Raw genomic sequence first — 14427 nt, 5'->3', positions numbered from 1 at the left:
TAGCCTAGGCCTAGGTTATACCGTAGACTAGGTCATTGCATCTAACCAAGGGTTGGCCTGGAATATTTATTGTGCCCGATCGAGAGTCAATCAGTGCGTACTACTTCAATGGCAGGAGGCGCGCTGTCGTTTGTTACGAAGACCAAGTGCATTCCACCAGATGCGACAAAAACAGTAAATTATTTGATTATATCCCCCTTTCTGATTTCTTGCCGAAGGCAAAAAGAACCCACATGCAGTCACGCTGGTGTGCGTATGTGTCACACTCCTTGTCAGCACAATATATAATGAACGCAAGCAGGTATGAAGTTCAAATTAGGTAGGCCTAGGTTGGTTGCACATATGCTGAGAATAAACCCTATTGTTTTTGGTTTGAGGTCAAGGTCATGAGAGGGCAAAACAGAGGGTTGCACATATGGTGAGGACAAACTATTGCTTTTAGTGTGAGGTCAAGGTCAAGAAAGGACAAAAACCCGAAAAGCTTGTCTGCACGATATCTAAAGAATGCAAGCATGTATAAAGTTTCAAATTAGGTAGGTGGGTTGCACATAAGGTGAAAATTAACCCTATTGTCTTTGGCGTGAGGTCAAGGTCGTTCAAGGTCATGGGAAGACAAAAGCTTGTTAGCACGATATCTAAAGAATGCAAGCATGTATAAAGTACATGCCAGGAATGTGGGTTGCACATATGTTGAGCATGAACCCTTTTACTTTTGTTGTCAGGTCAAGGTCAATAGAGGACAACCCTTATATATCTTGGCAACGAAACACTCCGGGGGATGGCCTAATAAAAAGCTGATGTGTTCGTCTGTGTGAACTGCATCTAGTGACCGCCTTTGACCTTTTGACCTCATTTGACCTTGTGACCCTTAGGACTAATTTTTAACGATGACCAGATTTGGTTGGTTAAGACAATCCACAAAGTCAATCACACTACCCTACTATGATACTCCTATCACTCAAAAATTGATGTTGGACATCTTGGCATGAGCATTTTGTAGGATGGTGTAATAGAAAGTTGTGTATTCTACGAAGGAAGTATATTTGTAAAGGCAATTAATAATCCTCTTTGTAGAACAAACCCTTTACTTTGCATTTCTGTATGCTTGTTGTACATCGACACAGTGACTGTGCAATGCATTTTCTTCTTGTGGGTGCCCCACAAAAACACCGTGCCCCCACCCAGCCTACCCCTCCCCCTTTTCACGCCAACAAAGCTCCCTGATCCTATAAGCAAACATTAGTTCGTGAAGGATTGCTTCTGGTATGGACCATATAATTGGATAACCAATTATCTAAAATCCCTGGATAGTGTGAGTTTATTCTGATTTTGCAGTCATTCACTTGACCTGACACAGATGAGAACCTCAGACCCCCATGCTGCCAAGTGTAAGTTCAAACCCTTAAGCCGGGTCCCACTGGAGCAATTCCACACGCAATTCCACATTCAACGCAACAGATACACTGATCACGTAACGGGAGAAACAGATACGCACGTATTAACGGTCCATCTGAAACGCGCGCATACAGGTTCAGTGTATTTATTTCTTAACGGGGTTCTGATCATGTGTGCGTGAATCCCGCACGTTAGCGCGAACACTGGTCTCCACATTAAAATAATCACTCATTTCTTTAAAAATGTGTTTTCTTTCTCCCTAAATTCTAGTCTATTCTCCCGGCACTGGTAGAGGGCCCACAAGTACATGGTTTGTAGCTATGAAGAGCATGGTCACAGCATCGAGTGCACCATTCGATTACCACTAGACACCAAGGATGATACTGATGTCTGGTTGAAAAATTTCCAGGATGCCTCATTTTCAACATGGCGAGTCAGCAACAACTATCCACACTGTGGAAAGAAGAATACCTACCGGGTTCGTAGAATCTAGTTATAACTGCAAGAAGGTTATTGGGCGGGCCGTGGCGCTCTTAAATTGGGTATGTGTCATATTGGAAAGCTGGCACCTTGGAATGAAATAGCTGTATCTATAGGCCACACTGTGGGTAAACCTTTTGACCCTTACAATAAATTGTACAACATAGCAGTTGCATATATCTACAATAGTTTTGTTAGTAACAGTGTACAACTGAAAATAGAAAATCAGTGCCAGCTGGGTAATTCTACAGAAGCCCTCTGTAGGAAAGTTCAAAAGGATTTGAACTGAATCTTGTCTATATTAAAATGTATGCACAAAATTCAAAGTTGTAATGACACCTACCTGAATACATCTACAGTATACTGCTTCTCTAGTGTACCATATCTTGTTTTGTGAGATTGTCCAATGATCTTTTCAATGCTTTGACCAGGATTTTTTTCTTTTACTTTCTATTGAAATTGGCATTGGCAATGTTAATAAGGCAATTAATTAAGCGTGCACCATATCGGAACTCATTCGGAAGCCTGATCTTACTCTTTTCAATTTTATTTTACAGGTGGATCTGCATTGTCAGCATAACACATGTCCACGATCCCTAACAGCTGATCAGAGGAAAGGCTCCAAAAACACCAAGTGTCCTAGCAAGTTTTACATAGTGGTGAAGAAGAGGCCCTGTGCTGATGTCCGAGGCCGTCAAAGGTGGGATTTAGATGAGTCTTACGATCTGGCCGACATGTTGGACCACTCACATTTTGCCGATGCTGGTGATCAGTTGCAAATTTCTGTCATAAATCAGAACTTGAGAACTTTGAACATCAGATTAGCTCAGTAGGTAGAGGTGTGGACTGTTGATTGGAAGTTTATGAGTTCGAATCCTGTAAAAGACGAATCAGCTTTTCTGTTGTGTCCTTAGGTAAGGTGCTTCATCTCTATGTCCCTCTCCACCCACGTGCTAATTGGGGACCTGTGAGGAACTCCAGTAAAACTGGCCCTGAATTAGCTGCTGTCATTTCTCTGCAGGCTGTCTGAGTGGGTACAGGTTCCTGTGCATATACAGTATGCTATATAACATACTGTTGTGCAGCTCTGTCCATCCATGTCAGCATCCATGTCTACATCAGGACAGAATGCATTGCCCACATTTCTGTACAATTATATGATGGATTGTTCTCCTACTTGCTGGTTAAATGTGAAACACCTTGAATAGCACTTGGTTCAAGTTGTTAGACGTCACTTTGTTTGAGTGACCAAGTGAAAGCCCTACCTAAAGTCAACAGAGGTTGATAAGTATTCAGATTGTATGATTGATTCAACAGGGAAACATGAAATGAACTCGATGTTGGTAATTGTGTTTAGCATGGTTACTTCTTGCTATACACATGTATGCACTTTTGATAAAGCAAAGAATACTTTGATTGGACCATTTATTTCCCCTATAGGATGATAAAGGTAACCTCATCCAAAAAGCCAGTTCAATGAGTTCATGGTTGTAAGTGCACATTCTCACAGCGAAGCAGTTTGCAGACCACGCCCCTCAGGTGATCACATCACAATGCTATCTGTTTGGCATACAGTTCAATTACATCCTATTCTTCACTACTTTATTGTTGCGTGGACTGTGTGGCGAAGAATTTGAGTTGTTTTACGATGCTAGTAGATGATGGTTTACAAAGACTGTACCATACACTGTCTGTGCAGTGCATGTCAGCATGTGTACTGATGTGACCTCTGACCAAGACTTTATTATTATTAACTGTATATAACTTGTGCACTGGCTTGTTTGGAGTAATCCCTCATTTTCTCACCCTGTTCATTGTAGGTCGAAAGATGTGCACATTACAAGTCATCCCACTGTTGTTAACTTGAAATGGAATCATAACCATGAGATAACAAGTGCTGACACCTTCCGAAAGCGAGATGTTAGTGACGCAACTAGAGAGAAGCTACTTGAGCTGTTCAGCGCTGGACATTCGCCATCATCTGCCATAGATACGCTGAAGTACGACCTTCAGATGGAGAACAATGATGAGGACTACCTTCGCCTTTCTGCGGATAAAGCAACTTGTCCAGATTTGCAGTATTGTTTTCGGTAAGCATTAGGTGGTACCTATGTAAAATCTGGCCTTATAACCCATCATGCCAACTTGGTATGTCAGTTTTCTATAATTGTTTTTGGGTCAGGTCAAAGGTTATCTAAGGTCACAAGAGGTCATTAGTAATGGACAGGTTGTTATCATTCCTTCATTAGTTTTGGAGAGGCTGCTACCACCTCCTTCATTACTAATGAACAGGCTGCTACCATCTCCTTCATTACTAATGAACAGGTTGCTACCACCCCCTTCATTAGTCATGAACAGGCTGCTACCACCTCCTTCATTAGTGATGAACAGGTTGCTAGGAAAGTACAGTAGGTCAGTATCATTGGGCACCAATGCTACATACGGGGTGTTCAGGAATTTGAGGTGACAATAGTAGGGATGTGCATTCGCGATGAATCCATTAATCGATTTGAAAAACGAATAATAATCGCTTAAATCTAATTTGCTTGTGTTTGCTCCGTTAGGCAATTGTACATACTGTATCACATGGACGGCCAAATTGGTCATAACTAATTTCACATGCACATTACATGTTTTACTGCCGTAATATATAAAGCTGACTGCCTCAGTTTCACCTATCACAATTCAGTGTGATGTCTTGACAGTGGTCGGGATGGGAAAAATAGACGAGAAACTTGTTCCATTCATGGTTTCGATTAATCAGAACTTGATATTCCTAATCAATTAATCTTTTGTGTAACGATTAATCTTCAATCCGGCACAGCCCTAGGTCAAAGGTCATTTATTGAACCTACAGAATAGATTGGATGATTGTGACTGTTTTTCTGGATTAAGTTACAGCATGTAGGGGGCATTTCAGGACTACACAACATAGTTGGAATATCCTTGTAAACACGACAAGTTAGTCAAGGAATCACATCTAGCCTTTTGGCTTTCTGGTTTTCATTTTACAGGTTGTTGGTCGTTATTCATAATACGGAATGAGTGCTATTTATAAAACGAAATGAGGGTTGCTATACATCAAACGAGAAGAGGGTGCTATTCATAATATAGAGTTAGGGTCGCTATTCGTAATAATAACAAAGGGAAATATTTCGTGAAGGACACCCTCATGGCCATGGCATAGCTGTGGGAGGGGCGACACATGGCCCATAATATTTGTCTATTTTTAAAGTAGTTATATTTTACCTTTTATCTTTGATAATTACTGAAAGACATCCCCCGCTCATGTGGTGACGGAAAAACGAAGTAAAACATTACACACATAATATCGTAATCTGTCCTCCTTGTTGGAAATCTTGCCCCACCACCCTGCCCCCGACTGATCTTATCCAGGCTACGCCACTGAGACATTAAGTAAACCAAGCAGGCCCATTATCAAAGTTATTTAAGGACTGAGTTTGCTATTTTAGATACGACAATAATGTTTTTGTAGAAAGTATCTGTTAGTATATTACTTACACATTATATAGCGGGGTTGGACTAAACCATGAGCCTAGTTACTGCCAAGAGACGGGTGAGAGGGGGGGCACCTTAGAATTGTGTTTTGTTTGGGGGTAGGGGGCCTGAAAGTTTTGCATCACGTAGCGCACAAATAGATAAATGCAATTCGAATATAATCCAAACATTTCTTGTCCTTTTCGTTGTTGGGTGAGTGAGTGAGTGAGTGAGTGATAGGTAAGGAGGTCTGATAAGGTTTGTATAGTGCAACAAAATAAAACCAAAAAATGCCGGGAGACTTTATTTTGGGATGGGAGCTATTTTGGGATGGGAGCAACAAGGAGGCATGATATAATGATAAATACAGAAGACACACAGGAAAAATACGGAATGTAAACATAAATATGCATGCAGGTTCAGAAAAGGTTAAACATTGATTAATTCGAGACAGGAAAAGTTAAAGAAAAGACAGAAAATACATATAATAGTTAGTCAAGTATATGTATACATGCGTAAAGGTTCACACACGAAATAAAAAGAAGCAATTACTTTAAATAGCCAAACCAAAATGAAAATACAAGGGGGGGGGTTAGGGTTTTAGGCATTAAATTACCGTCACCTGAGCATCCAGGGGCCCGCCTTATAGCCCTTGGTGGGATCAAGGGGGCAGAGCCCCCGAAAGTTCTGGGGTTTTACACATTTAATCAAGGTCACATGAGCGTATTTTGATATGTCATTAATCTGTGACACTGGCAGGTCACTATTCTTTCTTTCTTTCTTTCTGTCTTTCTTTTTTTTATATTTTTCTTTAATATACTTTTTCCAAAAAAGTAGGGGGAGCTCGAGGCCCCGAGCCCCGCCATTCCGCTGGCCCTGACATGTAGGCCTCTAAATTAGCATATTTCTTGCCTGACTGTAAATTTATGAAATTGTCATTTTCCAACATACGCATAACAAAGTCGAATTTACTCAAAAGTTATGAAAAATGTCGGATAATTATGTCAATTCAGCAACATTTTGTAAATCACCGGGTATCGAGTTAGAAATAAACCACGTTTGATTTGGGGGGGGGCAACTGCCCAAAAGCCACCCCTCCATCAGTACGCCAGTGCCCCCGATCTACACGCTTCTTGGCGGGAAAAAAGCAACTGATATCTTCTACCTTTCTTTCTTTTTTGGGGGGTCCCTTTCTCTCCTCTTTCCCTTTGCTGGGGTGGGGGAGGGAAGGGCCTTTCGCCCCCCGATCCACACGCTGTTGGCCGGATTAATCGCAACTGATCTCCCCTTCTTTTCACCCTTTTCTTTTGTTCTTCCTCTTTTGTGTTCCCTTTTAGCTCTCTTCTTTCCCTTTCCCTCTCTTTTTTTTCTTTGGCGGGGGCGGGGGGAGAGGCAAGGCCCTTTTGCCCCCCATCTCCTTTTCCCCCTTTTCTTCTTCTTGTTTTTTTACTCCTCTTCGTCTCCTCTTTTCCTTTTTTCTTTCCCTTCTTTTCCTTCTCTCTTACTTTTTGATGAGAGGGGGGGGGGGCAACAGCTTAGGAGGCAAGGCCCTTTTGTCCCCCGGATCTCCTGCTTTTTCCCCTTTTCTTTTCTTCATCCTCTTCTTTCTTCATCCTCTTCTTTCCCTTTCCTCCTTCCCTTCTTTTCCTTTTCGCTCTCTCTCTCTTTTGGCGGGGGGGGGGGCAAGGCCCGCTCTGCCTCCCCCCTGGATCCGCGCTGCGAGGGAGGTTATAGCGACCGAGAAGATATATTAGTCTAAACGCTGCACTAGCTCTTAACCCTCCAGGAGCCTAAAAGGGTGTTGCAGTCTTAATTTAGTCAGTATTAATTGCTACACATTTTTGTTGTTACACGTTTTCAAATTTTCCGGGGGGCCGGGGACGATCCCCCCATCCCCCCGGGATAGCCGCCCCTGTTCGTGGCTTATCCAGACCTGTTCAAGCAGACTTAATTTTGAAGTGTTATTCTTTTATATTTCTTTTTGTTGTATGTTGGAAGCTTGGCGAATAAAAATCAATCAATCAATGTTATTTATGCCCTCTCATTTCCCTTCATACTTGGTTTTTTTTTAGAAGGGGACAGAAACATTGAGGGGCTTTTAACCCCCCCCCCAGGCCCTGCGTACTATACGCGCATGGCTCATGCACGTGGTGTGAAACGTACTGAAAGTGATAGTGTGATAGGAGAAGCTCTGTTCTTTCTAGCATTTTACTTTTAGAAGCAAAACCACCTGTGCAAACCTAACTTTTATTTTAGGCATATAGTCTAGTACTTTGTCTTTGAGCGTTTCATGACATCATGATGGATTCGAATCTCGTCCGGGCACTGAACAACAACATCCCGTTTGTCACGAATGCCGACAGGCGAGGTGGGAGAGTTTTGAGCTACAGAGGATATAGGTACGTTGGCTAGGCTATAGACTATAGTTAATAGTATAGATCTCCATTGTGTTTTGTTCTAAATTAATCATAGTTTATCTTCAAAGTTGGTATCTCTACATTTTCTCAAGTTGTAAATTAGACTTTCAGTTCATTTTAACAATTGATGAATATTTAGTTGACTTTTGGTATGTTTTACTGTTTTACTTTTAGTAGGCCTAGCTCTCTATACACGGGAGTTATAAGTCATAAGACGGGGGTCAAAGTAGGAATATGATTCTGAACAAGCGCTCCTACTAGGGCTACAAGTAGTGCTATTACTACTTTACTAGGCATAGTGGTATTACTCCTACTAGGTCTAGGCTAGCGCTAGGCTCGATCAAGATCTATCAGTAGTCTATTAGTATTATTAATATATTTTTCAGTCGGCATTTCGGGTCTTGGGGCAGGGCACAGCTCAGCCCTCGGGCAGATAAGACCCTTTCAATCATGAACTGATGAAACAAGCCCCTGCACCAGTTTAACCTACAAGGCTAGATCTAGTAGTAGTGGGTAGTGTACTTAAGAGTAGAAATTAGGGATTAGCCGAGGTTTTAGGCTAATCTTATACATATCTTAATAACGCAAAGATATACTATATAGTAGTGTTTGCACGGGTTATCCGGGTACCCGCCCGACGCGATACGACCCGGTTCCTAATTTATTACCTGAATCATACGCAAAGTGTTATTTAAAAAAAAAATGGCAAACCGACGGTTAGGCAGATTTCCCATTGACTTAGTGTGGTGTTAGGCTACAATGTGGTCGAAGATAACAGCAATAACGAAGGTACCGTCGGCCCGACGCGATACTTCCCGGTTCCTAATTTATTACCCTTGCAGTCCTCGAGTCCTACGCAAAGTGTGATTGCTTTTAAATAAAAAAATGCAAACCGATGGTTAGGCAGATTTGCCATTGACTTACTGTGTTGTTAAGCTACCATGTGGTCGAAGATATCAGCAATAACGAAAGCTTTCCATGGATATCTTATAATTGCGTCACAATTTCAGCTAATAAACAGATGGCTAGGGTACATTACCCCCATTGACTTAGTGTGGTGTTAGGCAACAATGTGGTCGAACGTAACAGCAATAACGAAAGTATTCCATGGATGTCTTATAACTGCGTCACAACTTCAGCAAATAAACAGATGGTTAGGCTTAGCTACATTTCTCATTGATTTTGTGTGGTGTTAGGCTACCATGTGGAAGAAATTGTTATTTATTCATTCGCTTATTTCATAGAAGGAAAGGCTGACAAGGACCTTTACGAGATGTTTATGGATTATAGACGGGATAACTAAAAAATAGTAATCGCAAGTGGCTTTTTACTAATCGTTCATTCCAAATGCGATCAAATTGCGCGATCTCGCGGCTAACGGTCTAGCGTGCGTTACTCTCAGGATTAATGCACGATCGGGGGATAATCCAGCGATGTACGAGGGCGGAGCGTAGCGAAACCCGAGTGCATCCAGCGATAGCATTAACATCCGGAGTGCATCAATCATGTGAGTAACGCACGCTAGACCGTTCATTAACCCCGTTCATTGATACACTACCATTTTGTGTGGGGGAAAAGTCATAAAACAAAACATTTTTGGTTACAAATAACCAAAGATTTATTAAAGTGATGCCCCGTAAGATTTTAACTAATGTTTGGCAATATTGCGGCCATAAAACTATTTTTGAAAGGTCTCAATAAGAAGGAACTAAAAACAATTACTAGTTGGCTTCATCATATCAATACCCTACAGCTTCTGGTTCCCATAGCAACCATTCTAGGGACAAACATGTACGTACGGTATACAGTCATACAATAACATAGTGACCTTGTATTGAACAGGTACGGTACGTACCGTACCTACGTATGGTAGCAATTGTATTCATCCGCCGGTAATTTTACCGTGCGTTACTCACAGGATTAACCACGGTCAGCTGACCTGAATGGACCAAACCTAGATAACTTATCCCACTACACTCACAATTACATTCTGACCCCACCTACATGTATGAATTCTCCCAACAGATTAAGAAATGAGACAAAATTGCACAACTATTTTTTTTCACATCATTTATTTATTGTACAAGTAAATTGTTATTCATTCATACTTAGTAAAGATTCCTAAATCCTATTGGTCCATTCAGGTCAGCTGACCGTGGTTAATCCTGTGAGTAACGCACGGTAAAATTACGGGGCATCACTTTAATAAATCTTTGGTTATATGTAACCAAAAATGTTTTGTTTTATGAGTTTTTCCCCACAAATGGTAGTGTATCCGGGTGTTAATACTATCGCTGGATGCACTCGGGCTCCGCCCTCGTGCATCGCTTGTATTATCCCCCGATCGTGCATTAATCTCGTGAGTAACGCACGCTAGACCGTTGATTAACCCCTTATTGTTGTTTGGGCAAGTAAATTATGAACTGTAATGATTTTGCTGCCCTAACAAGTAGGGCAAGTAGAAAATGATGTTTGTGTGGAGGCTTGCATTAGTCATTGAAATATTTAAATCACTTTATGATAAATGGTAGAAAGTGAAAATTTTAATGAAACTTATCTCTCTCTCTTTCTTTCTCTTTAAATTGATCTACTGTAGATACTCCCGTAGCAACAGTTCACAGACTCGGATCTATTGGCGATGTGCGAGACCGAACTGTGGTGATACAATCATAACAAACCGCTTGAACGTTAATCATGCAAATCCAGAGATTCGTATTCAAGGACAACCACTTGGGGAACACACCCATGCCCCTGATGATGAACAAATCCGTCGCAGACAATTTGTTGACGAAGCAGCTGCATTGGTCAGAAATGATCCAACTCTTACCACAAGGAGGGCATACAACATTGATATGGATAGAGCACTCCACCAGATATACTCACATTTGTAGAAATCAGAAGCCAGCTGCAACGAGTCCGTTCGGCCCTCTGCCCAGCAATTCCTAGGCGAATTACTGATGTCCAAATAGACGGCATGTGGGCAGAGTCTTGGAATGGACAAAGGAGACTACTACTTCTAGACAATGAAGCAGGTGTAGCAGTGTTTGCCACAGATGACGAGTTAATCGCTATGCAAGAATCCGAAACATTATATTTCGATGGAACTTTCAGGACGACTCCTCGCCCGTACAGTCAGATCGTTACCATGCATGGGCTGTATAGGAATACACACAGTGGATTATCCCATTAGGTATGGCCCTTCTTGGTGGAAAAACACAAGTACACTATGAAGTAATGCTGCAATCTCTCAAGGAAGGTGTCCTTGCTGCAACAGGGAGAAGGCTCGCTCCAAGACAGACGATGACTGACTTTGAGGCAGCATTGATGCAAGCGATTAGAGCTGAGTTTCCTCTAACCAGGCCTTTGGGATGCTACTTCCATTTCTGCAGTAGCCTGTACAGGTAAATTCAACATCTGGGGCTGCAAGTAGAGTACAGGCGGGACGAAGAACTTCAGAACTGTGTTCGTAAAGTGATGTCCATAGGCTATCTTCCGTTGGCTCATGTCAGAGATTCTTTTCAGTAAGTGCACTTCAGAAGTCCGAAAATGGTATTAGTTAAGTTTTTGTTTTTGTTTAGAGTGGACTTCAATAAATAAGTTTCTGTAGTAAATAACTGAAATAAAATACAATTCAAAATTTTTAGTATCATGTATCAACTTATCTATATCAAAATAGGTTCATTAGCAGCAGAAATTACCCATTAACATCTGATTGGAATCAATGTCAAGGACCAACTTTAATTAAATAATTGAAAATATTCATAAATACAGCACATCTGTAAAGAAAAAACATCTTTTCAGATGACCTCTCCATTGAAATATTATGTTGACCAAATGTCACATTAAAATGTTGTAATGAAAAATATGGCTGTAATTTAACTGGAGCATGCAATATGCCCTTGTGTGAAAATGGCTGCCCTTTGAATTAATTATCCTTGTATGCATTCTTAAATTCAACCATTCAATTATCATTGAATTGTTCATATTGACATACTGTACAGGGTTTTTGATAACTTCAAATTTGAAGGACCACAACTGTACTATCCCCTATATTTAGATTAAAAACATTTCTTTGAGTAGAAAAAATAGCATATAAGGAGAACAAATTATGGTAGAGTCATTGATTTAACAGAAAAGGAGGCTAGAGCAGTGATACTTTACTTTTTCTAAAAAGAGCTATGCAAAAGGCAAATTCACTTTCATGCAATTGCTGGATTGTTCTTCCTTTTTCTTTCTTTCTAGGAACCTACGCACGGACCCAGAGACAGAGCGACTGGAAGCGCAGTATGCGCCACTTACCCAATTCCTAGCCTACTTCCAGGAGATATATATGGTGGTCAATATGTTCCCACCACAGACGTGGAATGTACACAACCGTGACATGACATGTAGAACGAAAAATGCAGTGGAAAGTAGGTTGTGCTTGCAACATAATGTGCTTGCCCAGTGTGTAACAATGGGCAGAATTTTAATCAATGGTACTGTATATCTTTATATAGTCCAGACTACCATGTAAAAAAAAACAACTGTGAAGACACTTTTACCACAGTATATGTGAAATAGTACACTAATACTGTATCTGAGCAATTTCAGTGTGTTTGCAGTGAGTTGGTTTTCACACTGAAAATGATCCAATTTCACACTGTGGTCAACACTGAAACATGGTGTGTTCACACTGTAGCACTTTCAGGTAGGGTTTACCATTTAACAGTTTCAGGTCTGTTAAATTTCACTAGGAGTAGCCCATTTGCTACCTTAGATATTGTCATTGTTTGTTTTCATTACAACATTACAGGCTCATAGCCAGGGTTTTAGAAGGGGGAGGGGGTGCCTAATTTACCAAAACAGGTCCGAGACCACTAGTTGAGTCTTGCAAGCAGGGGAGAGGGTGGGGTGTATATCAAAATGTTTTGTAAGCGGGGAGGGGGGGGGGGGGTCAACAAGACCGAAGTGAACCTTTCTGAATTGGGATCGAGGGGGATGTGTAGTCACCCAACGCACCCCCTAATCATTCCTTAATTGGCATCAGAACAGTACTATCCAGACATTAATCTTTTTATACTGTGACAGAAATACAGGTTGCCATTTGTCCTTTATGTGCCTAAAGTAATTCCAACTTTGGAATATTAATTATCTTTACGTCGTAATCTTAATGAGGCCCTGGATGGGGCCATAATACCTCCCCCGCCCCCTTCCGCAATTGTCCATGAAGATTTCACCCCACCGCAGCTCTGACTTTTTTTACCACATTTTCAACAAATACACATTTTTACCACATTTTCCAAAAATGGATTATTTTCCAAAAAATAAGTCCCTTAACCTTCAGTCCTTGAGTGTCAGCCTGAAAATTGTCTTTTCATTATTGGTGGACAAAACATGGGAATTATAAATAGTAATATTTCCTTAAAAGACATAAAAATTAGTATTACTGTTCAGGAACCTATAAAGTGCTTAGATTTTGGGGTCATGATTTATAAGATCAAAAGTCACCAGAGTACTGTATGCAAACTGCTATATGCTATATATAAACCTGCTATATGCTACCCATGACTTGTAAGAAAACTTGTGCCTTTGCCCAGAGATCCAGGGTTCTCTATTTTTTCAAACTTATCTTTTCCTTTTGAGTATTCTAACGTACATAATAAATGACACCTAGGGCCCTAAGGCGGGCCCCTGGATGCTCACATGACGGTAATGTAATACCTAAAAGCCTAAGCTTCCGGGGGCTCCTCCCCCTGGACCTAACGCCAATTAGTGTTCTGCCAGTGTCACAAATAAGGTATACAAATATGCTCATCTGACGCTAATTAAATGCCCATACGCCCTGAGCTTCCGGGGGCTCCGCCGCTGGACCCCCGCTGGGGCTTTCCCCTAGACCCCACGCCGATTTACCCTAAGCTCTACCTGATCATAAATACTTCAGCCCCCCCTTTGAAACGTTCAGCAGAGCTTGCATGTAAGAGTGGTGGTGATGCGGATTTTTTCTGCCCCCCCCAAAAAAAATTTCCTCATTACGCCACTGCTTTAGTGTCACCATTACATACCAATATTTGGCTCGCACAATTTCAAATTTGCCCCCCCCCCCCGAAGAAATCCTGGATCCGCGCCTGCATGCCCATACTAACTCTATGGTCCCTAATCATAACTGTTCTTGAGCATTACAAGCCCCCCCCCCCCTCAACTGAGAGTCAAATGAGAGAAGAAACCACCTCAGCCTCCCTCGCCCCCCCCCCGAAAATAAATATAAATGTCATAAAATTTGTTTTTTCCCTTATGGTATTTTCTTTTTTATTTTGGTTTGGCTATTAAAAGAAATTGATTCTTTATATTTCGTGTGTGAACCTTTACGCATGTATACATGGACTTGACTAATTATTACATGTATTTTCTGTGTTATCATGTCTCCAATTAATCAATGTTTAACTTTTTCTGAACCTGCATGCATATTTATGTTTACATTCCGTATTTTTCCTGTGTTTGTTCTGTATTTATCATTATATCCTGCCTCCTTGTTGCTCCCATCCCAAAATAAAATATAAAAAAAAAGTCTCTCGCTATTTTTTAGTTTTATTTTGTTACACTATACAGACCTTACCAGACCTCTTTACCTATCACCACCACCCTCACCCCCCCCCCC

The 14427-nt window shown here is 41.2% G+C and overlaps 1 protein-coding gene across 1 annotated transcript; it reads left to right on the top strand.

The window, feature by feature from the left end:
• The first annotated feature begins 1205 nt into the window (after nucleotides 1-1205).
• LOC139984230 (uncharacterized) lies at nucleotides 1206-10032 on the top strand. Its single transcript, XM_071998050.1, has 3 exons — nucleotides 1206-1873; nucleotides 2433-2575; nucleotides 3696-10032. Exons 1-3 carry the CDS (start codon nucleotides 1703-1705, stop codon nucleotides 3967-3969), a joined length of 588 nt encoding a protein of 195 aa, XP_071854151.1. The 5' UTR covers nucleotides 1206-1702; the 3' UTR covers nucleotides 3970-10032.
• The last annotated feature ends 4395 nt before the right edge of the window (nucleotides 10033-14427 follow it).

Source organism: Apostichopus japonicus, chromosome 17 (genome assembly GCF_037975245.1).
Source record: "Apostichopus japonicus isolate 1M-3 chromosome 17, ASM3797524v1, whole genome shotgun sequence".
In the NCBI taxonomy this organism is placed as follows: Eukaryota; Metazoa; Echinodermata; class Holothuroidea; order Aspidochirotida; family Stichopodidae; genus Apostichopus; species Apostichopus japonicus.
Note: the sequence above shows the minus strand (reverse complement) of the source record. Positions and strands in the feature narration are given on the sequence as shown.

Coding starts and splice junctions, on each gene's coding strand:
- LOC139984230 (XM_071998050.1), top strand. CDS start 1,703: ATGGTTTGTAGCTATGAAGAGCATGGTCACAGCATCGAGTGCACCATT. Junction 1,874..2,432: donor GAAAGAAGAATACCTACCGG/GTTCGTAGAATC, acceptor TTTATTTTACAG/GTGGATCTGCATTGTCAGCA. Junction 2,576..3,695: donor GATGTCCGAGGCCGTCAAAG/GTGGGATTTAGA, acceptor TGTTCATTGTAG/GTCGAAAGATGTGCACATTA.